At 47.9% G+C, this 27,965-nt stretch overlaps 2 protein-coding genes across 2 annotated transcripts; one reads left to right on the plus strand and one right to left on the minus strand.

Annotated features, from left to right (window-relative positions):
- Window positions 1–948: 948 nt before the first annotated feature.
- On the minus strand, window positions 949–7,875 carry nphs2 (NPHS2 stomatin family member, podocin). Its single transcript, XM_061237746.1, has 8 exons — window positions 7,524–7,875; window positions 6,869–6,972; window positions 6,217–6,289; window positions 5,810–5,892; window positions 5,111–5,314; window positions 4,633–4,688; window positions 3,829–3,907; window positions 949–1,215 (listed from the first exon to the last, which is right to left on the minus strand). The coding sequence occupies exons 1-8, from the start codon at window positions 7,873–7,875 to the stop codon at window positions 949–951; spliced, it is 1,218 nt and encodes a 405-aa protein (XP_061093730.1).
- Window positions 7,876–9,297: 1,422 nt separating this feature from the next.
- tdrd5 (tudor domain containing 5) lies at window positions 9,298–27,441 on the plus strand. Its single transcript, XM_061237747.1, has 18 exons — window positions 9,298–9,384; window positions 10,068–10,304; window positions 10,691–11,179; window positions 11,837–11,991; window positions 12,347–12,430; window positions 12,890–12,946; window positions 13,268–13,412; window positions 13,747–13,928; window positions 16,679–16,899; window positions 17,655–17,864; window positions 19,579–19,645; window positions 19,796–19,996; window positions 20,877–21,011; window positions 21,686–21,799; window positions 22,140–22,277; window positions 25,120–25,285; window positions 26,840–27,008; window positions 27,315–27,441. The coding sequence occupies exons 2-17, from the start codon at window positions 10,076–10,078 to the stop codon at window positions 26,983–26,985; spliced, it is 2,739 nt and encodes a 912-aa protein (XP_061093731.1). The 5' UTR covers window positions 9,298–9,384; window positions 10,068–10,075; the 3' UTR covers window positions 26,986–27,008; window positions 27,315–27,441.
- Window positions 27,442–27,965: the final 524 nt, after the last annotated feature.

A 27,965-nucleotide genomic window follows, 5' to 3' on the forward strand; every position in this document is an offset into this window, starting at 1 on the left:
AACCCTCACATTCTTAAATGTCTGCATAAATCAGCCTTGAAAAAAAAAAAAAATGTTGTACAGTACATCCAAAATCCTATACATAGTTTTGTCAACATGTTGTCCTGTTGTGTATTACTGCCTTGTGAAAAAATGAATATATTAAATTAATAAAGTGTCTATCAACACAAACGTTTTCTGTAGCTTTTATGAATAAAAACAAAATTGAATACCCATAATGATGTTATGAATAATTTCATAACACAAAGAGTGAGTCAAATTACCCAAGTTATCATCATCATCTATTTTAATTTCCACTAGATATGTCGGTTAGATTTGGTCTCATATCTGTCTGAATTTATTATTGAGCTGATTTACTGAAGAGGACCTCGTACTCATTGAAGAACGTCGGGCCTTCATTCCAGATTGGCTCTTAACAAATAAACTGGAGTCCTCAAACCTGTATCACCTGTGATTTACAGTGTCTGTCATCAGGAGCATTAAAGGCCTTTAATCTGAAATCAAAACAAACTTTTTCCTCAATTCTCAATTCTTCATAACCATTTGAAAGCGCCTTAAAGTAGACGGTACGTGTACGTGAAGCAAATGTCAATTTCCTGTTCCCCTCTAATCAATACCATTACACAGAGAGGTGCATTCATCCCCCTCCTCATTTAACAGTCAAATCCACCCCCCGCCCGTCAAAAATCCCCCCAAACCATTTGTTGTACTCGGGCATACGTCATATCGCGGATACTAGTGCTGCTCTAACTTTTTCTAACTTGCTCTAACTGGGGGCCCCAACTGTTTCAGCTCGTCTTTGAGCCTTCTTAGCGCTGGATTTCCAGGATGAGAAAGTGGACATCTTTGTAGTTCTTTTTCCAATTCACGGCCATCTTTGTAGTTCTGTGCAGTTCCTTCTGTTAGTCCAGGCAGTGGCAGTGGCAGTGGCAGTGGCAGGGCCGCTGCCTACATCATGGGGGAGTCTCTGTGGGAATGGTCTGCTGTTCCGTCAGCCGGAGGGCTGTGATTGGCTGGGCTGAGGGAGGCGGAGAGGTCGGCAGGCAGGGTCAGGAGGTCAGAGGGCAGCGTGAGGACCAGCGCTGACTGCTCGCTGCGCAGAGTGTGCAGGAGCTGCAGGATGCGCAGCTGGACCGCAGCCGGGGAGCCAGACAGAGCGTCTACAGAGGCCTTCAGAGCCTCACACGCAGCCTTCTCCCCTTCTGCTGCTATCACCTGTGAGACGCACACACACACACACACACACACACACACAGATACACACACACACAGATACACACACACACACACACACGTGCACACACACACAGACGCACACACACATACACGCACACACACACACACACACACATACACACACACACAGATACACGCATACACACAGATACACACACATACACACACACACACACACACACACACACGTGCACACATACACACATACATACACACACACAGATACACGCACACAGACACACATACACAGACACACACACATGCACACACACACAGAGATACACGCACACACACACACACACACACACACACACACGTACACACAGATACACGCACACAGACACACACACACACACACGTGCACACATACACACACACACAGATACACGCACACACACACAGACACAAACACACACACACACACATACACATGCACACACACACAAATACACACACAGATATACACACACATACATACACACAGATACACAGACACACACACTCACATGCAGATAAATACAGAGACACAGACATTTACACACATACATACATGCACACAGGCACACACACACACAGAAACAGATACACACACAGACGTGCACACACACACACACACACACACACACTCACACACGCAAACACGTGCACGCATACAAAGATGCATGGGTATACACACAGACATACCCACGTGCACACACAAGCAGACGCACACACACACACGGACACATGTACACATACAAATGTGCATGTGTATATATATATATATACACACACACAAACACGTGCACACATACAAACATGCATGGGTATACACACAGACACATATGAACACACACACACTCAGAGATACACATGTAGACACGCACACGTGCACACACACGTGCACACATGCACACACACACAAACACGTGCACACATACACACAAACGTGCATGCGTACACACACATAAACACAGGTGCATACACACACATGCGCACACTTAGCCCTGGTTTCAGATATTATGCATAATTACTATTGGGCCGTGTTGACAGTGTGACAATCACTGCATCTCCTTTAGAAATATGTAATGTAGGACAGGCATGCTTACGGAAATAGAATAGGATTGTTATGCACTGTAAAACCGTAGTTCCTATTCAATATTAAAATGATTGTATCGGACCGACCATTTTACATAATCCTATCTATTTCTGTACGCATTTCTATATGCAGTGCATCTTCTATCTATTGGCTGTGTACTGCTTTTATTATTTATAAAAAAAATTAAAAAATTGAATTCAAATACATGTCTCTACAAGTTGGTGAAGTGTGGTGGTACAAATTCATAATTAACCTTTCTTCTGTAGCTCCTAATTAAAGTACTGTATGTAACTGCTTCTATGATCCATACGGCACACATGTGACATCATGGAATGCACACAGAGAGAGAGTAATGAGTGTTTCACGCTATTTCTGGTCGCAAATTACGAATATGCAGTGAAACGGCGTGAAACCCTCAAAAGACCAGACTCTCATTTCTCTCTCTCTCTCTCTCTCTCTCTCTCTCTCTCTGTGCATTCCATGCTATCATATGTGTACCGTATGTATCGTAGAAGCAGTTACATACATAAGAGCAGCAAGCACACTGCCTATAGATAGAAGACATACTGCATATCGAAATGCGTACAGTAAATTATTTCCCTTTTATAATCGACTCTCTGTCTGTTTTTCCTTTCATTTCATCCGATCAGTGGAGGTGTGAGGGAGAGAAGGGGTGGGGTCCATCACTCACATTACATTTACATTATTGTGCTCTTATCCGGAGCGACATACAGTTGATTAGACTAAGCAGGAGACAATCCTCCCCCTGGAGCAATGCAGGGTTAAGGGCCTTGCTCAAGGGCCCAACCGCTGTGCGGATCTTATTGTGGCTACACCGGGATTAGAACCACCAACCTTCCGTGTCCCAGTCATTTACATTAACCACTACACTACAGCCTGCCCCGCTACGCTACAGGCCGCTACGCTACAGGCCGCCCCACTACGCTACAGGCCGCCCGGCTACGCTACAGGCCACCCCGCTACGCTACAGGCCGCTATGCTACAGGCCGCCCCGCTACGCTACAGGCCGCCCCGCTACGCTACAGGCCGCCCCGCTACGCTACAGGCCGCTACGATACAGGCCACCCCGCTACGCTACAGCCTGCCCCGCTACGCTACAGGCCGCCCCGCTACGCTACAGGCCGCTATGCTACAGGCCACCCCGCTACGCTACAGGCCACCCCGCTATGCTGCAGGCCGCTACGCTACAGGCCACCCCGCTATGCTACAGGCCGCTACGCTACAGGCCGCTACGCTACAGGCCACCCCGCTACGCTACAGGCCGCTCCGCTATGCTACAGCCTGCCCCGCTACGCTACAGGCCGCTATGCTACAGGCCACCCCGCTACGCTACAGGCCGCTACACTACAGGCCACCCCGCTACGCTACAGGCCGCCCCGCTATGCTACAGGCCGCTACGCTACAGGCCGCTCCGCTATGCTACAGGCCGCTACGCTACAGGCCGCCCCGCTACGCTACAGGCCGCCCCACTACGCTACGCTGGCGTGGCCTACCTTGATCTGGGCGAGGCTCTTGGCCTGTGCCTCGGCCGTGACGCTGTGCCGGAGCTCTGCTGGGACACACAGGTCCTCTCTGAAACACAGCACAGCCTGTGATGCTCAAACGGGCCTGTTCAGCCTTCAGGGTACACAAGCTAAGATGTTTGTGCTAACCCTTGTGCTGTCTTAAGGGTCAGAAATAACCCGCCACTATGTTTAACAGCAGAGAAAACCCTCTAAGTGATTTTTTTTTCCAACTTGAAATTTGATGACAAAGTTTGTTATGAATGACAGGTTGTTTCTTTCATGCAAAATAGGCGGGTAATTTCTGACCCTTAGGACAAGGGGAGTATACAGAATGTTAAAACTACATAAGGATTAAAACATTGTTCGAAGACCATTCCTCTCATTGCAAAAGGCTCACTGACATGTTGACTCACCCTCCACCTGTGTTTATAGTCATTAAATTTGGGTTTCAAAATATAAAATTGCCGGACCGACACTCTGCTCCAAAACCTGTATAGCTGTACAATAATTCAAGCTCATTGGTTGAAAATTGGTTCTAAATGCCACAGCCAATGGCATGGGGGGGCGTGGAGGATAAACAGTGTTGTGGTTTGTTACTGCATTTCCTCTCTTGACCGTTAGCAATCCAAAATTACCTACTGTACCTTTAAGGGTGGAATGGTGGAGAAAGGTTAGAAAGCACAGTACTGACTGACTTATTTACATTTCAGTTTTTCATCAGGAATCACTTGTTTTGTAATAATGTATATCTAACATATGCAGTGATCAGCTGTCATCCCCTCGTTTACTCACATTTCAGCCCTCTCTACCTTGATTCCCCATTGGCAGGTCACAGCATCTAGCGCCACCTATAGGTTGAAATGGAAACGACTGCTGTTGTTATCACCAGAGTGAAGATCTTCATCACAGGACTTCAAGACACTTAAATGTAATTTGCTGTATTTCATTTAAAACTGTCATTGTACTCCGTCTAAAGTCTGAACATTGTGAACCCAGAGAGCATACATCGTGTCTTTATGCTAATGAGTACTTATTTATGACTATGGACCTGCAGTGGCAACAACTACCCACAGATCGCAATCTAACCTTTGTTGTCCAATCCGGTAAAAAAAAGACAGACACCCTAAAAGTACTCTGAATGTACAATATCAAAATCCGACCAAATTGCCATACAAACAACATTTTCATGACACTCATTCTATATCAAAACGTCAGTTAGAACCTTATAATAAGGTCTCGAAATGCTACAGAAAGACGGGGTCATCGTCACCTGGATCTCTTGGCCGATCTTCTTCCTCTCCAGCAGGATCTGGGAGAAGGTGTGCCGGGCGAGGACCTCCCTATCGCAGGCCTGGACCAGGCCCTGGAGCACGGCGGTGACCCCCGACAGGGAGGTGAAGCACAGAGACGCGTTCTCCACGCGGTAATAACACGCCGCACTCAGCTCCGTGCTCACCAGGTCCTTCGTCACCACCTGGACACCACCCCGCGCACCGCCGGTGAAAGATTCATGAAGTTACAGCTGAAATGATTCAATTTGCGTTAAAACTGTCATGTGGATTGCATTGTCTGTTTCTTTGAAGGGTGGTAGGAATGTAAAATCCAGCTTGAAAATTTAGCTGGTCAAGCTGTTCATAAGCTGGTCTAACTGGGTATGAGCTGGTCAACCAGCATGGACAAGTTGGACATAAAGCTGGTCTAGCTGGGTGTGAGCTGGTCAACCAGCATGGACAAGTTGGACATAAAGCTGGTCCAGCTGGGTATGAGCTGGTCAACCAGCTAGTGTTGGGAGCTTGTCTGTTTCAAAACATAGCTTGAGCTGGTCAAACCTTGTGAAGCTGGGCGCTCGACGGTACTGGTCTGCCAGCTAAACCATGTAGAGCTGGGAGCTGGTCTGAACTGGTCAACTAGCTAAAGCTTGTTTCAAAACCTTGCTTGAGGTGTGTTTTATTTCAGCAGGATGAGTTACCGTGTGAGAGGGGACCTTTAGCATTTTCAGTCGAATGTCCACTATCTGGCAAACATCCAGGATGGGGAGGTAGAAGAGGAGTCCTAGCTCCCAAAAGCGTTGTGTGCAGAGGAAGAGAAATTATAAAGACATTTGTTGAAACAATCCAAGAAAGTGTTTCCGAATGCAGAGTTAAACTTATGATAAGATTAAGCAACACACAGTAAAATACATTATTTTATTCTTTGTGTGCCACTGGTGTGCTGAATTCTTTGCATCGTACTTTCAACTTCTGACAAATCCCGAACTGAAAACACACACAGTCTTGTTATTATATATTTAAACATGATAGATAGAAATGCAAAACAATTTTAAAAAAGGCCAGTTGATGACAATTCCCCAATCAAGAACATTAACTCAGGACAGACCTGGTCCTCTGGGTTTCCCTGGAAGAAGATGTCCCAGTCTTAAAATAACTGCTCTCTCATGCTCCCTCACTATCTGTGGATCAACACACAGGCTCTCAGACCCAATAACCAGAAGACACACAACACAATCACTCCCTTTCCTAGCTTAGATGTGTCACACACTCTCAGAAAAAAAGGTTATTTGACCTGTCTCTATAGGGGAACATTTTTTAGCTCTTTGGTGAACTCTGTATGGTCCGTATTAAAAGTGTAAACCATTTGGCCTGACAACTAAAGTGGTAACTAAACCTGTTCCTGGAGATTGACCGTCCTGTAGGTTTTCATTCCAACCCTAACAAAGTGCACCTCATTCAACAGCTAGAGATATCATTGAGCTGCTAATTAGTAGGGTCAGGTGTGCAAAATTAGGGTCAAAGTGAAAACCTACAGGACGGTAGATCTCCAGGACCAGGGTTGGGCAGCCCTGCTCCAGCTATTGAATGAGGTGTCTTTTGTTAGGCGTTGGTGATCACCACTCTATGGAGACACAGAAGAGCCTTTTGGAACCCATCCTTCAGAGAGTGCAGGATCAAGGCTACCACATGTATTAATCTACCACATTTCTAGCTGCTGAAGTTTGATTACTTGCAGTGAAACTCATGAATTCTCATACCTTCAAGCAGAGCCAGACGGAGAGGGGGAAGGAGAGGACGATGGCCAGGATGACCACTCCAGTCAGCAGCCACTCACACACACCGGGTCTCCTGCATTTCACTCCTGTTAAAAGACATCCGCCAAAGGAGTGATATTCAGATGTCTTTATTTGAACGTCCACTACTAATGTGTGTACTGTACGTGAACCTGTCTGTGCCTGTGTCTGTCTGTTCCTGGTCTCTGTATATGAATGTACACTCTCAGAAATAAGGGTACAGTGGGGGTACATTTTTGTTCTTCAAGGATCAAATTTCCCTAATGAATCTGAAAGTACAGCAATGTTCTCTTTGGGTACAAGTGATTACGTTTTCCAAGCAAAAACGGTATATTGCTGGCTAGGGGTGCAATTATATGTACCTAAAGTATACCACCCTAGTGACCAGCATTTGTACCCTTTAAGGCACTTCCTGAAAATGTACTCTTTGGGTACAAGTGAGTACATTTTCCAAGCAGAAAAGGTACAAATTAATTATATATCACTGGCTTGCCGTAAGATATTATGTACCTACAGCATACAGTGCCGCCCCAGCGACAAGGATAAAATGAAGGTACCATTTTAGGAACTTTTCGTACCTTTTCTTTCCTGAGAGTGTATCTCCACGCCTGTCTCTCACCTTCCCCCTGCCACTCCCTCTCCAGCAGTCCCAGCGCCTCCTCCGTCTCCCCGTCTCCCTCGCCGTCCCGCACGCCGTCCACGTCTACGACGGTGGAGCGCGGCTTCTCCGTGCCCTCCTCCGGTTCCTCCTCCGTCTTCTCGGCCGAGGCTCCCCCCTGCTCCCCCTTTGGCTCCCCGCTCTTCCCCGCTCTCTGCGGGGGCTTCTCCGCCCTGCCGCCTCGGTGGTGTCTCCCCCCGGAGGCCGGCGACCTGTCCCTCTTCGGCCCCCGTCCGTCCTTCGTCGAGCGGCGAGAGGAGCTCGAACTCGACCTCCCTTCCATCCTCCCGCTGCTGTCGGCAGCAAGAAGCATCCCACAGAACACCGTCCTGGCTCTGGGTCTCAGCTCTACTGCTTAATAGTGCCAGAACTCGTAGCGTTAGCCTGCTGGTTAGTTGTCTGTTGAACGGTTGATTCCTTGTGTGAGTAGATTGCTAACTGATGCCCTGAGTGACGGTCTTGTCCTGAGCACTCGGGAGTAAACAGGAGGTGATATATAAGGCAAGATGAGATAACGGCATGCCTTACATGTCAGAAGAGTGTGTGTGTGTGTGTGTGTGTGTGCGCATGTGGGAGGCTCCGCAGATAATTACTACAAACATACACTCAGTCAGCGCTTTATTAGGTATTTATTAGATGTATTTTTTAGACTTATTAATTCTTCTGCTGCTGTAGCCTATCCACTTAAAGGTTTGATGTGTTGTGTGTTCAGAGATGCTCTTCTGCATACCACTGTTGTAATGTGTGGTTATTTGTGTTACTGTCACCTTCCTGGCCCTTCGCTCTCAGAAGAACTGCTGCTCACTGGATGTTATTCGTGCCATTCTCTGCAAACTCGAACACGATTCGCCTTTAGTTGCTGCCACAATTGTCTGATGAAATATTTTCATTAACAAGCTGGTGTACAGGTCTAATAAAGTGATCACTACATTTTTTTCAAGTGAAATGAGTCAAAATTATTTAAAATATAGAAATTTAAGCACAAACAAATGTTGATTAATTATTTACATTATTGAAGAATGCATTGAGAGCACAATTTTCTTTGTGCTGGATTGATTCACCCTCTTAAGTTTTTACTACTGTACTATGACCCCAAAAAATAAAATAAAAACCAGCTAGAGAGGTTTATATTGCTGGAATGTGTTTTTACTATAGTAGAGACGGTTTATAATGGTGGGAAACAGGCACTGAATTGACTAATGAGCCTTTTCATTAGAGTCAATAATTTGCCTTTGTTCTGCTGCAGGGGTTTTAGTGTGTGTGTGTGTGTGTGTGTGTGTGTGTGTGTGTGTGTGTGTGCCTGCGTGTGTGTACGTGAGGAATGTGCAGAGTCAGAGGTTATTCTGTGCTGGAAAGAGCTGAGGTCAGTTATCTGCTATTGGAGCAGGGGTGTGCAAGCCACATTATCCCTCCCTAACATTATTTAATTAAAATCTATCCTGTGAACTCATTTTACCTTCATTTCCTGAACAGCTGTTTTTTTTCTCGCTTTCATAAAGAAAGAGAATGGATCTGCATTGCAGTTTGAAATCCAAGATGAAATACTGAATTACACTGTTAAAGGCTATATTCAGTAAATGAGATTTCAGTTTAGAATACTGTTAAACTCAGTGGGTTATGTTAATTATATCTTCATATTTGTTACTGTATTGGTATGGTCGTGGGATAACTTGCTGTTTGCCATCTAGCCAACATACAAATAATTCTAACAAAAAAAAAAAAAACACTCTGACTTGGTTGGATGACGTGTCAACGGTGCGCATGTTCGACGCAAGTCATTTTCTCGTCGTGCAAAATATAGTTGAAGTGAAATAATTTCATGGTGGGTTATTATACTGTTTGGTGTTTTATTCAGCATTGGTTTTAATGAATGTCTACTGTAGAATGCATACTGTTTTCAAATTAGAGGGCCACCTCATTATGTCAATGCCATTGTTGTATTTGAAGGCCTTGTCGTTCAGTTGAATGTAACTTTGTCTAGGGAGAGCTATATCGACATGGCTACGAAAACTTTAGGGCCACATATGTGCATCAAAGATCTTGGAAGGCCAGCTTTACGAACGCGCCATAATTTTGTGCAGCTGCACTGTGTGTATGAAAGCCAACTGTTTAATGATACAATAGACAACGGTTTGTATTTCTATGAAAATACATGGCTAGCTGGCTAATTTTGTGCTAATACGTCCCGATGTGATAAAGCGTCCATATGCGACCAAGCTAACTAGTGTTAGCTAATTAGACATAGCTGTCGGCAAAACTGCTTGGACGTTTGCTTCCTTTTTTGGACAATGGTGCAAGTACACAGTCGATCCCGTGTTGTTTTTGTCGACCCATGTGCTTGCGTACAAATATTTTAACCACTTGAAGTTACCTGATGCTACTTTTTGTGTGGCTCCTATGAAATACGACGCCGTACTAGCGACAAAGGTTGTGCGCATTTTTATATTAGAGGGAAAATCAAAACGAACATTCTGCCTAATCCCCTCCGCCTTCCATTCCGCGTAGTTGTCAACATGACCCAGGAGCAGCTGCTTTCTGGTTTGAAGAAGGATGTGCGCTCTCTCCTGGTTTCTGCTAAAAACGGCCTGAGTCCCGACCAGCTGAAAAGGGACTATTTCAGCATGCTGGGTCATCCGCTCCCCCTCAGGTCTCTGGGCTTCAGGAACGTCATGGACATGGTCAAGGAAATGCCTGACGTAGTGTCTGTGGACTACGCCACCGATGGAAGTATGGTGCTTAAAGGTAGCGCTAATGTCGTTTTAATTTATTAATTTGTAAGTGCTAATCAGTCTTACCAGCGAGAGCAAATGCTGTACTCATATATTTTTAAAATCTGTTCTCTGCTCAGTCATAGTTTTGCAGCACAGAAGTGACGTATACAGAAGTGTGTAACAGTGCTGTCTACACTAAATACATATGTGCATACCCTGGTGTAATTCCCGCTACTGTGCCAGCTGTTTTCAAAACATAGCTTGAGCTGGTCAAACCATGTTGAATATGGAGCTGGTTGAAAATGGTCAACCAGCTACCAGCCGTTTCAAAACCTAGCTTGAGCTGGGGGTTTTTTCAGCAGGGTGTATATTCAAATGCTTATCTGTTCGTTTTTATGTCGATCGATCCTCCCGTAGTCGTCGGCGACCAGACCACCAAGGGAATCCAAGAGCTGGTGTCCCGACAGCGAAACCCCAAGTCCAAAGCGGTCGCGCGGAAGCCGCTTTTCGGCTCGCACTTTCCCCGATACGCGGCGAGCGCCCCTCCGCTCCTCCCCCGCCGGGGCCAGGCGCCCCCGGCCCTGCCGGCCCAGCTGCGCTGCCAGCTGCGTCAGCTGCTCTCCCAGGGGCCCGTCGGCCTGTCGGAGCTGGAGCCCTGCTTCGCCCGGCTGTTCGGCCGGCCGCTGCAGGTCGGGCACTACGGGTTCTACTCCGTCGCCGAGCTGCTGGCCGCCGCGGCCGACCTCGTGGACGTCCGCCAGAGCCGGGCGGGCTCCCTCCTCGTGCTCAAAATCCCCCAGAAGCCCCTGGTGAAAACCGTGGTGAAAACCGTGGTGAAAACCGCGCCGCCGGCCGTGTCCCTGCCGCCCTCGACCCCCGGCGCAGGTAAAGGTCCGGTGGACGCAGGTGAGAGCATCTCCGCCTATTCGCGTGATTGTCCAGGCTGTTGAGAACCTTTTTAGTCCTCTGCTATGTGGGCTATCTGTTGTCTGGTGGCTGAGTTGCTCGACTGGGACCCAGAAGGTTTGTGCTTCAAGCCCTGGTGTTGCCACAATAAGATCAGTGCAGCTGTTGGGCCCTTGACCCCAGATGGCTCCTAGGGGGATTGTCCGCTGCTTAGTGTCAGCTAAATAACTGATGTAATCTAATGTTATTTTTGGGCATCTTCCTTTTAGCACCTCCATCTTATTTCTACAGTACGGTATGTTTGTTGTTATGACATTGCTGTGTACATGGAGGTGATAATTCCATCCATCCATCCATCCATCCATCCATCCTTCCATCCATCCTTCCATCCATCCTTCCATCATCTATTCCTGATCAGGGTTTGGGGTGTGTGCTAGAGCCAGCATGCATTAGGCAAGAGGCAGGAAGGGTGTGATAATGGTGTTTGTGAATATGATGCCAACTGCCGCACAAGAAGTTTCATTGTAGAAAAACAACGTTGTTTGAATTGAATCGATCGGTTGCATAGAGTACAGGGATCGTTGTCTCATGGTACGGACCTTGGGGAAATGTGATGTGTTCCACTGCGGAATATTTGCGTTCCCTTGTCTGCCCCAGGGGAACAGAACGCACTCATCGGGAGCCAGCCGAATTTGCCCCCCGAATTGGGCCCCAGGGGTACGCCGGAGAACGGGAGGCAGCTCAGTGAGGCGGACATCCCTGCGCTCAAACCCGTCCTGGAGGAAAAGACGTTCGAGACGTGTGTTAAAAAGGTCTCGCATTCTCCCCCCTTCGCTTTGCTTTACAGTGCCTGCTGAGTAGAAAGAGGACAGTTTAACCCATTATGGACTCAGGCACCCTATAGAAAACCCATAGAAAGGCCTAGGAATCACAATGCATTTCAAGGGTCATGTGTCTTCAGGAACGGTCACATGGTCAAATACAAGGCTGGTGTTGCATCTGTCTGTTAAGGGAAATGTAACGCGCATCCACCCATAAGAGGTTAATATACGGAGATGATATACTGCAGGCAGCAAATAAGCAGGTGTAGAAAGCCCAGTAGCACATGATAAACTGACCGGAGGAAAGGGAAATGGGGGATTTCAGACCGATGTCTCTGAAATGCAGCTGGAGGAGGAGCTCCGGAACGGCATTCTGGAGAGCGGCCCTGCTGGGACCGTCAGCCCTGAGCTGAAGAACCAGCTTTGCCAGGTCAGTCACAGGCTGAAAGAGGCCTGATTGTTTGTGGGATTACAGGACATATTCCCGCGATCAGCACCGTCTCGCTCCAGGGAGGCAGAGGGGAAAGGCGCCAAAGTGGTTGTGTTTTTTGGTTGGTTGTTGTGTTTAATTACAGTACATATTCCCACAATCGGTGTCGTCCCACTCCCCAAAGTATTTATCTTATTTGTGTGTTGTGTGGATATATTTCCACAATCGCAGTGTTTTCTTTTATCTACAATGTGTTTTCTTTGTAATTTACTGAATGTAAAACACATACATTTTATGTATGAAAGGTGCTATATGAATTAAGCTTATTATTATTATTAGTATCGATGCCTTGTAATTGCATGTCATTTCTTTATATCGCAGTGCCTCCTGTGCTGTTGTGTAGTTGATGTTTTGTAAGTTTAAATGGTTTAAACGTTGATGAGGTTTGGTGCTTCGCAGGTTGTTGCTGAGAACAGTGCGGGGATCTCGATCCACGATTTTCCTGGGGAGTTCAAGGTAACACACTCGTGTTCAACGTACCGTAGCTCTGGCATATCGTGCAGCTGGTTATTACACTGGTTATTAAAGTTTTTAAAATCGGGACCCAAATTAGACATTTTTCTCCTATCAAGGGTTGATCAGATATATACCTACTAGCATAGCCCAGTGGACTACAGACTCATTCTGGGACCCACCTCATACTCTCCCGTGACACGTTTTGGATCCCAACCCATCCATAGTTTAAGAAACAGAGTGTGATTTGGGTGGACCTTTGATAGATTTTTTCCTCTGGATCTGTCAGCCATTTTGAGTGCAGTGTTGACCTGTGTCTTTCAGAGGGTGAATGGGGCGGACCTTCCCGTGGTCCAGTGCGGCTTCCTGAGCGTGACGGAGATGGTGAGCGCGCTCAGTGACATCCTTTACCTGGAGCCCGGCCCTGAGAAGGAGGCCAACAGTTGGATCGTCAAGGGCAACCAGCAAGGTAAGGCATTCCCAGCATGCCCTCTGGCCCTCTCACATGCTATATATAAACAAGCCCGCCCTTTTAGACTCAAATTTAGACCCAAATTTAAGGACTTTAAACACAGGCAGAGGGCGTGTCAACATGTCAGTGAGCCTTTTTCAATGATAGGAAGGGATTGGTCCTGTGACAATGTTTTAACACGAAGATCTTACCTATTGTACCTTTAATTGTAAAGTGCCTTGGATAAGAGTGCTATATAAATACAGTCCAATTCACCATCCCTTTTACATGCGTCTCACTCTGTGTCCTGTGATTCTTTCTCTCACCAATGCATTTTCTCTGTCTTCGTCAGAGAGGGGGCAAGACACTGGTCTCGTCACCACGGAGACGTCCGAAGCCGGGAACCCGTCGGGGAGCGGTTACTATTTAAACAGCGAGGACTCTCCGTGGGAGGGGAGGGGCAGAGAGGAGGAGCCCTCAGAGGTCCTGGAGGCGGACACCGAACTCAGGGTCACCACCAAGACCTTCAGTCAGGTGAGAGGTGAACGCACCCGTGGATTATTCCCAAAAATAGAATATAATTTCCGACTGCTTGCATTTTGTGGGGCTACATGAACTCAGGAGGTACAGTAAGAGTGGTCGTCTGGCCGTTGGAGAGTTGCCAGTTTGATCCTGAGCGAGACACCTAACCCCCAGTTGCTCCTGACGAGCTGGTTGGTGCCTCACATGGCCTTTAACCATTGCTGTGTGTGTGTGTGTGTGTGTGTGTGAGTGTGTGTGTGTGATTGGGTGAATGAGAGGCATTCATTGTAAAGGGCTTTGGATAAAAGCGGTATATAAATGCAGTCCAATAATGTGGGAGTCCGCTCAACAGCACAATATAGCAAAAGACATCCTGATGAATTAATGAGGAAAGGCTTGGTTCAAAAAGCATTCAGATTATGGCTAAACCTTACGTTCAATAATCATGGGATTATCTGCACGATTTAACACAAATAATAAGCCATTAAAATCTATACTAATACATGCACGCTTTACATGGCATTTAGCAGACATGTCACTTATCCAGAGTGACTTACTGTACGCCAAAGCTCAGCCTTTATACCCAGACCTGCAGAAACGCATTAAAAACACAACTAATTTAATCTGAAAGGTACAGAAATTTCTGGGTATTTTTTTAATTGCCGCGTGAAATTTATATTGTGGGCTGTACATCATTTTGGAGGCAATTAAAATTTGAAGATCAGTGCTTGTGTTGTCTGTCCATAAACACAAGCCTGATGCCAGATGGAGTCCATATTTTTCTGTTGTTTATTAGTCCTGGATTCACTTTGCCCGTTAATATCGCTGGGCGGGTCGGAGATGTCTCAGTGATGCTGATGTGCCCCTGCGGAGTCCCGCTCAGCGCTGCACCGGTCAGCTGAACCTGTTTGCGAACCCGACGATTGCTGATGGAGTAGCCAGCCCGCCACCTGCGCCAACTAATCTGTGTCTTGGATCCTGTTCATTTTCTTCTTGGATTCCTGGGTTGCTGCAGCTTTGCTTGTGCGTCTAGAACAGGGGTCAGCAACTCACGGTCCTCAGGGGCAGGGAACGGCAGGTTATCCTAACTCCCTTTACCTGGGAGTCAGGTGTGAAGACGCTCTGGCCAAGCTGTGGCATGAATTACCCGGGAGAAAAGAAAACCGGGACTGGATTTGGATTCGAGGGCCAGAGTTGATGCTCCCTGGTCTTTAATGGGCGTTCTCCTCTGACGTATGGTCATTCCTGTTCGGTCAGCTATGACATCATCATAATTGCCATCTTTCCAAGGACAGCAACAATGTCGATTGAGTGTTGGCTAGAGACCTTGTGACAGGTTAGTTATGTGTTTGTTAGTGAATTTATCTTCACTGAGTCAGTGTCAAGAGCACTTAACATTGTTCACTTGTAAAAGCGGGATGTATTTTGGCAGAAGGTAGTCTCTGCTGTAAAATTTTGGTTTTTACTACCTTTCAGCACAAGATTAAAATGTTTTATTGTGCTTTGCTGCTATAAGAATCTCACTTAAAACATATTGGCCGTAATTATGGAGTTTGCTCTGAACTGAAGCGAATGACTTTGAACTTACATTTCCCTACATCTATGTGCTGTCGGCTGACGGTAATAGCAGCCAGTTCTATCTCCATCCAGTGGATGAGAGTACTGCTATGTCTCTTACCCTTGCATATTATGAATTCAGTCTCAATATAATGAGCAGGCAGGCCAACAGTGCAGAATTAATTGGGTTCTGGGTGTCTACAATTGTCGCCAATCTGCAATAAACAGACTTTCATCGAATGACCTGCAAGACTCAACAAGCCTCAGTGATGTATGTAGTGTTGTTCCCAGTAGACTTTGGGTCCAGGAATGCCTACCAATATTATCTAGTGTCCAACGAAATACAAGTATTTGATTCAAGCTGAACATTATACAGGCTGCTGAGTGGATTCCACTTCACACTGTAGGTGTGAAGTGGAGTGGAAGTTGTAAGTTCTGTAGAATGTTCTAGAAGTACACATTACGTGGCGACATTGGCTCAGGAGGTAAGATCGGTCATCTGGTAGTCGAGAGAGTTGCTGGTTCGACGACCCCCCCCGCCCCCCCTTTGCCTTTTGCCGTTGGTGTGGGTGAATGAGAGGCATTCATTGTAAAACACTTTTAATTGAACCCCACGCCATAATGCTGATATAACACTGTCATACACATGACATAGCATAGCAGTCAGATGATATTAAATGATTTTATGATGCTACTGGAAAGAAACGTATCAATAAATGTACGGCAGTGTTATGTAATTTGATATCGACTGACATCATCCGTTGTGCCATCTTGTGACCGCTGTTATGTAATCTGCAAGTGTTACCAAAAGCGCTATATACATGCAGTCCACTTACCATTGACGTGTTTGTTCAGGTGGTGGAAGTGGCCCTGCCGAGATGATTACTATTCCGTACACTGTCGCAGTGGTGTGGAAGTCTGTTAATTCCAGTAGAATATTCTGGAAGTACTCGTTGCGTGCGTTTGCTCAGGTGGTGGAAGTGGCCCTGTCGAGATGATTACTATTCCGTACACTGTCGCAGTGGTGTGGAAGTCTGTTAATTCCAGTAGAATATTCTGGAAGTACTCGTTGCGTGCGTTTGCTCAGGTGGTGGAAGTGGCCCTACCGAGATGATTACTATTCCGTACACTGTCGCAGTGGAGTGGAAGTCTTGTTAATTCCAGTAGAATATTCTGGAAGTACTCGTTGGCGTGCGTTTGCTCAGGTGGTGGACGCGTTCCCGGCCGTCGCCGTGCCGACGGGCGGGGCGTGCCCGGTGCCCCCGGACGCCGTGCGGGAGGAGAGGCTGAGGGCCCCCACGCGCCGGCCGGACCGGGAGCTGGCCCCCGTGCTGGTGGAGAAGGTGGAGTCCCCCAGCCACTTCTACATCCGCTTCCACCGGACCCCCGAGGCCCGCGCCCTGGAGAACATGATGATCGAAATGAGGTCTCCGCCGTCGTCTGAAGCCAGAGAGAGATGCACTTTCAAACCCCCCCCCCCTAAAAACTCCATCTCAGCTTGTTTTTAGTGAAAGTTTCTTAGCCCGTTAGCAAATCTTGTCAATCTCAGAAATCATTTTAGAACCAAAAAATAAGTAGATTTCAGCAAGCGTATTAGTCTTATCTTTGGACTTAAAATCTTTTTTTCCCCCCAAGGCGCACCATGCGGCCGGGAACAGAAAGTGGCAAATTCAGGTCACTCACTCAATAGAGCCTGTACTTTCGTCAGATTGCCTCTAGGGGGCATGCTGTCAGTCTGCACAGGATCTGTGCTTGTTTGCTAAAATATTCCCAGTGAGGTGAGAACTGAATTCAAGATTAGCCAATGTGGTAAGAAACTTTCACTTGTCAAGCAAACATTGACTTAAAACAAGCTAATATTTTCAACTTGGGAGGAAAGAAATAACAACAGGCCGGCCTGTAGCATAGTGGTTAAAGTAAATGACTGGGACACGCAACGTTGGTGGTTCGAATCCCAGTGTAGCCGCAATAAGATCCGCACAGCCGTTGGGCCCTTGAGCAAGGCCCTTAACCCTGCATTGCTCCAGGGGAGGATTGTCTCCTGCTTAGTCTAATCAACTGTATGTCGCTCTGATAAGAGGGTCTACCAAATGGCAATAATGTAATGTAACTTAAGTCTCATTCCAAGACGAAAACTCTTTAGAAGCAGGAGCGCTGACGGAGGTCTGTCTGTCCCGGCAGGGCCTGCTACACCTGCCCGGAGGTGACGGAGCGCTACCGCCTCCCCGAACGCTACGTGCGGCCGGGCCAGGTGTGCTGCTTTGCCCCCCATGGCGTGTGGTTCTACCGGGTCGTCATCCACCGCGTCCTCAGCCCCGGCCAGGCCCAGGTGTACTACGCCGACTTCGGGGATCTCAGCGTCGCCGACATCAGCAGCCTCCGCTTCCTCAAGTACGTGCTGACGCCGTCTGCCTGTGTGTGCCCCTACTCACTCACTCACTCACTCCCTCACTCACATTCTCACTCACTCACTCCCTCACACACTCACACACTCACTCACTCACTCACTCACTCACTCACTCACTCACTCACTCACTCACACACTCACTCACTCACTCACTCACTCACTCCCTCACTCACATTCTCACTCACTCACTCCCTCACACACTCACACACTCACTCACTCACTCACTCACTCACTCACTCACTCACTCACTCACTCACTCACTCACTCACTCACTCACACACTCACACACTCACTCACTCACTCACTCACTCACTCACTCACTCACTCACTCACTCACACACTCACTCACTCCCTCACTCACTCACTCCCTCACTCACTCACTCACTCACTCACTCACTCACACACTCACTCACTCACTCACTCACTCACTCACTCACTCACTCACTCACTCACACACTCACTCACTCATTCACTCATTCACTCACTCACACACTCACTCACTCACTAACACACTCACACACTCACTCACTCACTTACACACTCACTCACTCACACTCACTCACTCACTCTCACATACTCACTCACTCACTCACACGCTCACTCACTCACTCACTCACTCACTCATTCACTCATTCATTCACTCACTTACTCACTCACTCGGTCCTGGTCCTGGTCCTGGTCCTGGTTTTGGTTCTGGTTCTGGTCCTGGTCCTGGTCCTGGTCCTGGATAGCCGCAGGGTGTGCTGGGGACCTCACTCCTGGTCCTGGAGAGCCGCAGGGTGTGCTGGGGTCCTCACTCCTGGTCCTGGAGAGCCACAGGGTGTGCTGGGGTCCTCACTCCTGGTCCTGGAGAGCCACAGGGTGTGCTGGGGACCTCACTCCTGGTCCTGGAGAGCCACAGGGTGTGCTGGGGACCTCATTCCTGGTCCTGGAGAGCCACAGGGTGTGCTGGGGACCTCACTCCTGGTCCTGGAGAGCCACAGGGTGTGCTGGGGTCCTCACTCCTGGTCCTGGAGAGCCACAGGGTGTGCTGGGGTCCTCACTCCTGGTCCTGGAGAGCCACAGGGTGTGCTGGGGACCTCACTCCTGGTCCTGGAGAGCCACAGGGTGTGCTGGGGACCTCACTCCTGGTCCTGGAGAGCCACAGGGTGTGCTGGGGACCTCACTCCTGGTCCTGGAGAGCCGCAGGGCGTGCTGGGGACCTCACTCCTGGTCCTGGAGAGCCGCAGGGCGTGCTGGGGACCTCACTCCTGGTCCTGGAGAGCCACAGGGTGTCCTGGTCCTGGAGAGTCAGAGCCAGTTTGTGAAGAAATGGACCTCATGAATGTTTAACGACCCAAGCGCTTAGTTTTCGTGTTTTTGAGCTTTTGATTCATATCATCTTGGAACTTTTGATTTGTGATTCAAGGAAAAAAAAAACATACATCACTCCTCTTCGCTAACGTTTTGGGGTGTTTTAGATATTAAAACCCTTTAATCTCTCTCTCTTACTATAAATGGATGAAATGTGAATGTGAGGGGCTGTTATGTACTCTGCATTTCTCTCTCTCTCTCTCCCGCTCTCTCCATCCCTCTCTCTCCCTCTCTCTCTCCCTCCCCCTCTTTCTCTCTCCCTCCATCTCTCTCCATCCCTCTCTCCCTCTCTCTCTCCCTCCATCTCTCTCTCCCTCCCTCCCTCCCTCCCTCTCTCTCTCTCAGATCCTGCTACTCGGAGCTTCCTGCACAAGCAGTCCCCTCTTCCCTGACTGGAGTCAGGCCCGTCAGTGTAAGACCTCCATTTTCTCCTTCCCTCCTTCCCTCCTTCCGTCCTTTCCTCGTTCCCCCGGCAGTCTTTCGTACGGTAACCCGACGGCCTGGCGGGCGCGTCTCCCTCGGCCCGCGGGTCCGTCTCTGAGCCTGACGTCTCTCTCGACAGGGCAGCTGGAGCCCGGGAGCCGTCAGCCTCTTCCAGAAGCTGTGCGGTGAGCGCCCCCTGGTGGCCGCCATCCACAGCTACCGCCGCGGCGTCCTGCACCTCTTCCTCTGCGACACGCACACCCCGGAGGACGTCTACGTGCACACCGCGCTGCAGGGCGAGGGCCACGCCCTCTCCTGCACCCCCTTCTACAGCAGAGTGGTCAGTTATCGGCTAACTTCCCTGCACCACCTTCTATGGCAGAGTGGTCAGTTATCGGCTAACTATCCTGCACCCCCTTCTACAGCAGAGTGGTCAGTTATCGGCTAACTATCCTGCACCACCTTCTATGGCAGAGTGGTCAGTTATCGGCTAACTATCCTGCACCACCTTCTACAGCAGAGTGGTCAGTTATCGGCTAACTATCCTGCACCACCTTCTATGGCAGAGTGGTCAGTTATCAGCTAACTATCCTGTACCGCCTTCTATAGCAGAGTGGTCAGTTATCGGCTAACTATCCTGCACCACCTTCTATAGCAGAGTGGTCAGTTATCGGCTAACTATCCTGCACCGCCTTCTACAGCAGAGTGGTCAGTTATCGGCTAACTTCCCTGCACCCCCTTCTATAGCAGAATGGTCAGTTAGCAGAGTGGTCAGTTAGCAGCTAACTTCCCTGCACCACCTTCTATAGCAGAGTGGTCAGTTATCGGCTAACTATCCTGCACCGCCTTCTACAGCAGAGTGGTCAGTTATCGGCTAACTTCCCTGCAGTGTACAAATATCCTAAAAGAAATGCTGTGTGCATTCTTAAGAAAGCTGAAAATTGCCCACACTTGCATTCCGGTGTTTGTGTAAGTTGTCTAGATGACTGCATGCCTGGATACCTGGTTGTCAAGTCTTTCAATCTGGGCAACAAAGAGCTGAATTTCTAGTTCAAGGAAGAGAGTTGTGATATCAATTTAATTTGGTCCAGGGTGCAGTAGAGTGGGCGGTCGGAATAAGTCTGGAATTTTGATTTGTGAAACCTGGCAAGAACCCAGCTTTCTTGTGGTGTAATTGTTTGAAATGTAGGCCTTTGTATGGAATGCAGTATTTTTTGCAGATCTTTGGACAGTTCAACCCCGTGGCCCTGTACATGGAGACGGGTTTGCATGAGGAAAGGACAAGTCTGTGCAGTTTGGACTCGGCTGAAAACAGTCCAGTCGCGCTTCAAGACCCGCTGGGTGCCTCTCCAACGGTACCGTCCCGTCTTCACGTACTGTAGCGGTTATGATACTCAGAACTACGCTTCTGGTTCTGGGCTGCGGTCCGACAGTTTGCTCAGCGCAGTGTAAATCACAGAGACGGAGCTGGGATGGCAGTCAGACTCACTCTGCTGGGTTGTGGGGGAGATGAATTAGGGTTTGCTGAGTGGGTTGGTCTCAGGCCTGCTTTCGCAGGGAGTTCCTCGACGGACCGTTTGAAGGGCTGTTTATCACCCCTAACTTTTAGGGATGCTGGAATCCCAGCCACCTGTGTGTAATTACGGGACTCTCAGCTTCTGGGGACTCTCTTCACGTTATGAGACATTAGAATTCTAACGTTCTAACTGACATTTTCGAAAAAAATCAGTTGGTGTCATAAATATGTTGTTTATAGTTTGATATTATATATTCAGAGTACGTTTTAGGTGTCTGTCATTTTGATCTATGAACAACTGCCCTGCATTTCCGCTTTGCTGTGTTAAGATGTGAAAGCTTTGAAGCTCAATATCCCAAAATGACACAGAACGTAGGCAGAACCTGATAATCTCAAGGTCACGATTTATACACTCATTCACAAAAAAACCCAAAAACATGAACTCAGGTGAAATATTTTTTCCTATAAGCGCAGTTGTGCAGCTCATTTCTGTCACACGTGTGTGTTCTCAAGGGTCCTTCTCCTGAGGGCGGAGTCCAACTTCAGCCAATCAGAGAAGAGGTGGACTTGCCTGACCTCCCAGAGCTGGAGTTCATCAGTATCCCAGAAGTCAGCAGTACTGCCCAGGTATTTTCATCAGTCGACCACAGTGGTCACCAACCCTGTTCCTGGAGATCTCACATCCTGCAGGTGTTCCCTCTACAAAGCACACCTCATTCAACAGCTAGTCATCTCATTGAGCTGCAAATTAGTGGAGTCAGGTGTGCCAAATTAGTGTTCAAATGCAGACCTACAGCAGACCTCAGCAGACTCCAATAGTAAGTTTGAGAGTGTCATGCGGTACCCTTGGGGTTTTTACAGTAGTTCCGCTCTTGAGACTGAAACAAGACACGGAGGTGTGTTTAAAAATCCCATGTTTGTGTGTTTGTTTTGAGATTGTAGTTTAAGCGGTTGTGAACCTCGGCAGGTGGAGAACCCGAACCCGTTCGGAGCGCTGCTGTGTACGAGCTCGGAGGTCTTCAGCGACTGGGACCGGGGCTGGGACCGGGACTCGACCCCTGGCGGTGTCCCAGAGGAGGCCCAGGGCCCCGGAGACACCGTGGAGGTAAGAGCACACCTGCCCTCCCCCCCCCCCATCGGACCCCTGTGGGCCGTGTGTTAGTCTGGGGGTCTGCAGCACTGCGTCCTGAAGAGCCACTGGCTCTGCTGCTCTCTGTTTGCACCTTAAAAATCAGCATCCAGTTCACACACCCTGTTAGAACGATTTTCATAGCAATATATTTATTGTTATAGTCATCGTTCTTGGTGTGGACGGGCCTTTAGAGTGAAAAACAGAGGAGCATGTAGCTCTCCAGGACCAGGGTGGCAGGCCCCGTCAGTGCACTGACCAGGGTAGCGCTAGCATTAGCGGTTACTCTAGCATTACACCAACTTTAGCGGTTACACTAGCATTAGCGGTTACACTAGCATTACACCAACTTTAGCGGTTACACTAGCATTAGCGGTTACACTAGCATTACACCAACTTTAGCGGTTACACTAGCATTAGCGGTTACACTAGCATTACACCAACTTTAGCGGTTACACTAGCATTAGCGGTTACACTAGCATTACACTACATTACATTACATTACATGGCATTTAGCAGACACTCTTATCCAGAGCGACGTACAACGAAGTGCAAATCGAACACAAGTATAGGTGCGAAGAGGACCTGAGAGGACAGCACAGTTCCGAGTCCTAGTGTAAACATACAGATAATAAGAACCCTTGAAGAGTACAATCAACTTCCAAACTAGCATACCACAGTTGGCAGCTAGAATACCCTGAGTACAACAATACAACAGCCAATAAAAAAACGACAATATCTATACAAGTAACAATATCTATACAATCTATACATAAGTGCCATTACAGTCTAAGGCTAATCATGGTGGTGAGTTAGGGAGGGAAATGTGTAGCCTAAAGAGATGAGTCATTAGCACTAGCATTAGCGGTTACACTAGCATTACACTAGCATTAGCGGTTACACTACCATTGGGAGTTCCACTACCATTGGGAGTGAGACTAATTACTAGTAGTCATAATATCAGGGATGTCAATCAGTAGTAGGATGGTAACACAGTGCTGAAATATGCTCTTTATCCACCATTGTTCCGTAACCCTGTGTTACCATGTAGCAGAATTCTCTGTATAGCCGACCTCACGCATTTACATATTCACTTGTGCCTATATCACAGCTCATAGGCCCTGTCAGTCTGCTCACTGAGCCTCGTTACGGCCCCGTCAGTGTGGATTGTGCAGTGGGAGGGTTACATGTCATTACAGTTCATTGATTGTTAATTGCCTGGTAATTGTGACGATCCTCGTTAAAAATCTGTGAAGAATCGTTGCAGGTCTCGATTTTAAATGGCGATTTTTCCAAAAGAAAAGCAACCTTGAACGGGAGATTAAATCTCCCGTTCTCATTCTCTTTTTTTTCTCCTGGCTGAAAACAGCAGAGCAGATATGGGTATAAATATTTGATTAAATGAACGGTGGTGTTGGACTCAGTGCATGAGCTGTGCCCATTACAGAAACCCATCAGAGATGAAAGATGCCAAGGGGAATTCTCAGGCTAATGTTTAGCTTTCGGAACAATATGCGCTATGAAATTTATATCTACTATATGTCTAATTGGTGCTTACATTTAATTACAGTACTCTGATAAGGTTGTCGATACTCATTTTTAAAGTTATTGTTTGGATGTATTAAACAGGCAGTGGTTTGTACATTCACAGTGTAAACGCTGGACTGATGGGTTCAAATACCCACATGTGCATGGCTGTGTGGGTCCTGTTAAGAGAGACAGATCATTACATTTATATAGGGCTTTTCTCATTCTCAAAGCACTTTACAGTGATGAGGGGGGAACTTAACCACCTACCTATGTGCAGCACCCACCTGGGTGATGCAACGGCAGCCATTTTGCACAAGAAAACTCAACACACGTCAGCTGAGGTGGTGAGTGAGAGAGAGAACAATGTTTTTAGCCAATTAAATCAGGGGATGATTAGGTAGCAGTTTGAAAGAGCCAGGGTTGGGAATTTAGCCAGGACACCGGGGAACCGGTGAGTCAGGACCTCAGTTCATCATCTCATCTGACGGAGGCTCTGTTTTAGTGCGTGCGTAATGCCCCACAGGGATGTTTCGAATGTAGGCTGTGCTGTTGTGGCTGTGGCTGGCTGCTCAGCAGGCTGAACACGCGTTGGCAGGGGCTTCTTCCGAGGATAGGAGAGTTTCAGTGGCTGACTGTGGTGTGATAAGAGTCTGCAGCTCGCCTTTGAGATGAGCACGCTCCTATCTGCTCTGCTGCTGAATCCGCCACGCAGGATGTGTGCCACTGGATAATCCGTCTTTCAGAGGAAAATGGGCAAAGGATTTTAAAATAGAAAAACACCCGAAGTGACTTACAGTTGATTAGACTGAGCCGGGGGCCAATCCCCACTGGAGCAGTGTGGGGTTAAGGGCCTTGCTCAAGGGCCCAACAGCTGCAGTGATTATATTGTAGCTAAACTGGGGCTTGAATGACCAATCTTCCTGGTACCAGTCAATCACCGTAGCCACGAGGCTACAGGCTGCCTCCATGCAAACTGATGAAGCACCGCCACATTGAACACAAAAAAATATGTTTCCCTCATTGCAGTCAAAGGTTGCAGCTAACATAACGCCTACATTTGCTGAAGTATGCAGGCTGAAGTGAAGCTTGTATGATTGTGCGTCTGTATGAAATTGGTGTGAAAGATTCGCACTGCTGTTGGGCCCTTGAGAAAGGCCCTTAAGCCTGCATTGCTTTAGGCTTTAGGGGGGGATTGTCCCCTGTTTAGTCTAATCAACTCTTAAGTCGCTTCGGATAAAAGCATCAGCTAAATAACTAAAAGATTACTTTATTATTGTTGTCCGTGAAGCTGTGCCCTGGACAGAAGGGCTCCGTCGTCGAGATGTCGTCGGGGGCGGGGCCAGTGGCGGACGACCCCCAGCCTGTAACCCCGCCCACACCGCAGCCCGACCAATCAGAGAGCGGTCCTCAGAGCCGGGAGACCACGCCGGTGCGGACGCGGGACTGCGGCGCAGGTAAGCGTGATTTACGCTCGAGGCGTCCGCACCGTCTAAACGAGGTCGCATCAGCAGACACGCCCCAGCCCAAGGGTCCACACGGTTGTCTCTCTCTCGCCGTTCTGCACACTCCCAAAATTTTATAGTTACGGGGCTGCGCCCATTTGGAAGTAACAGCAGCACAACGAGAGTTTGGGATGTTATCAGGTTACATAATGGTGAGAACAGGCCGTTCAGCCCAGCAATGCTCACCTTTTCCTACCACTGAAGTGTACCTACTGCTTAGTTTGCCTGAAAGCAAAATAGTATCTAGGACCGTATCAAGCCTGGTCTTGAAAATCTCTCTTACTAGTGAGTCAAAAGAGATACTTGCGTCGATTCCGCACACTTGTAAAAGTGGGCACCTCCTCTCAATGTGTCTCCGAGTTTAAATGGAGGGAAATTAAATGAATGCTGTGGAGACACAACTACAGGGAGTATAAATGCTCCAAACGCGTGTTTGTGAATCACACGCGTCCGTCCGTGTGGAAAGTATCTCCCAGACTGTGCCAGGGCTGGAGCTGCTTAATGACGCAGGAGTTGTGATCAGATTAGCCGTCATTAGGCAGCGCATCGATCGCAGTCTTACTACCAGACAGGTCAAAGCGGGTAGCCATTTTGTACCGTCAAATTATGTCTTTTTTTTTGTTTTGTTTTGGTCAGCGCTGTTGATTTTGCCTGCTTATGGTTTTCATTAGAGATCAGGCAATGCCTTCAGCTCATTTCTAAGTGATGCTACTTTCATTTATATAACCGCATAGTTGTCATCACTTTTGAATTCTTTCAAGTACTCGGCACACACAAATACACATGGCAATTTCTGAAAATGTCTGAAAATGCTTTGTAGTACATGACGATTTAAATTGTGCATTTTTACGACAAAAATGTGTTATCCTGCGTGAAATTGTACTCGGCTCCATGTACACCTGTAGGTACACCTGTATATACTCGAAATGATCACAAATTAAGATTCCTATTACCAATTTTACAGTTACCCAGTGCAACAGTGTGCACCATAGTACTCAACAGTACTCACATGATGAAGTGTGTGGATTTCATTTTGGACTTGTGACCCAGTGTCATTCTGGTTTCATGGTACCCTGCTCTCTCCATTGTGATGTACTGTGTCTGATGGCCCTGGGGCTGGGTGTGTGTGTGTGCTGCTCTGTGCAGGTGTGTGATGGCCCTGGGGCTGGGTGTGTGTGTGTGTGTGCTGCTCTGTGCAGGTGTGTGTGATGACCGTGGGGCTGGGTGTGTGTGTGTGCTGCTCTGTGCAGGTGTGTGTGATGGCCCTGGGGCTGGGTGTGTGTGTGTGCTGCTCTGTGCATGTGTGTCTGATGACCGTGGGGCTGGGTGTGTGTGTGTGTGTGCTGCTCTGTGCAGGTGTGTCTGATGACCATGGGGCTGGGTGTGTGTGTGCTGCTCTGTGCAGGTGTGTCTGATGACCGTGGGGCTGGGTGTGTGTGTTTGCTGCTCTGTGCAGGTGTGTCTGATGACCGTGGGGCTGGGTGTGTGTCATCCTGCTCTGTGCAGGTGTGTCCGGCCTGGCTGGTCAGCAGTCCTCCTCCAGCTACCTGTTTCCATGGCTACGCCACGCCTCCCCCACCGTCCTGGGACCTGCGGCACAACTGGCTGCAGGAGCGCACCTGCTGAGCTGGTACCCGCACAAGATGGCGTGACCTCCGACCCGCAAACTATAACTGTGAGTGTGAGTGTGTGAGAGTGTGTGTGAGTGTGTGTGAGTGTGAGCGCGTGTGAGTGTGTGAGCGTGTGCGTGTGAGCATGTGTGAGAGTGAGTGTGTGTGTGCGTGTGCCTGTGTGAGTCAGTGAGTGAGTGAGCGAGGGAGAGTTTGAGTGTCAGTGAGAGAGTGTGTGAGTGAGAGTGAGTGAGAGTGAGAGTGAGTGAGTGAGTGTTTAATGTTATTTTCTTATCTGGACGTGCATTTCTGTTCTTTGTTGTGTTGTATTGTATCTATTCTTTGGACTGTATATGACATTATTTTCCCAGTTTTGCCACACCCCGACAGTTATGCAATGATGGCAGTTTCTGACTTTGGCTCCTGGAGGAATTGAAGGTGGAGATTGCGGGACTTTTCTGAACCTCCACCTTTTGGAATTTTAGTTTTGATTCACGGGTGCATTGTCGCGTTTGATTTCTGTTCGTGGAAACAAAGGTTCCTGTGAAAGCGGTGGATCTATTCAGAGTTTCCTTGTATCACTGCGAGTTCAGCAGCCCAGAGATTTTTATTTTTCATTAAAAGGAAAAAGTAAAAAATGTGTTGTTCAGAATCATCAAAACATAATGTAAATGTATTTTATTTTTGTCAATAAATGCTTTGTTGAAAGCTGAATGTTGTGTACTTTTTCTGGAAGGCTGATGTATAAATGATCGACCTGTGCCTCTACCTCTCCCCATCTGCCACGTCTGTAACTGACGTGGCTTCCAACTGACGTTTGAAGGAGCGTGGACATTCCATTCGCCTAATGCCCATTTTCTTGATTTCCCCTTAATTTATTTTTCTTGCAACTTTTCTTAGCCTCGAACGATGGCTGGACCTAGGAGTCGATAAAGAGAGAGAAAAAGAAAAAAGGGATAAAAAATTTGATTGAAATGAGCGCACAGTTCAGATGACAGTTCCTGATACTGTCTGCTTGCATA

This window comes from Conger conger, chromosome 4 (assembly GCF_963514075.1).
Source record: "Conger conger chromosome 4, fConCon1.1, whole genome shotgun sequence".
Classification (NCBI taxonomy): Eukaryota; Metazoa; Chordata; class Actinopteri; order Anguilliformes; family Congridae; genus Conger; species Conger conger.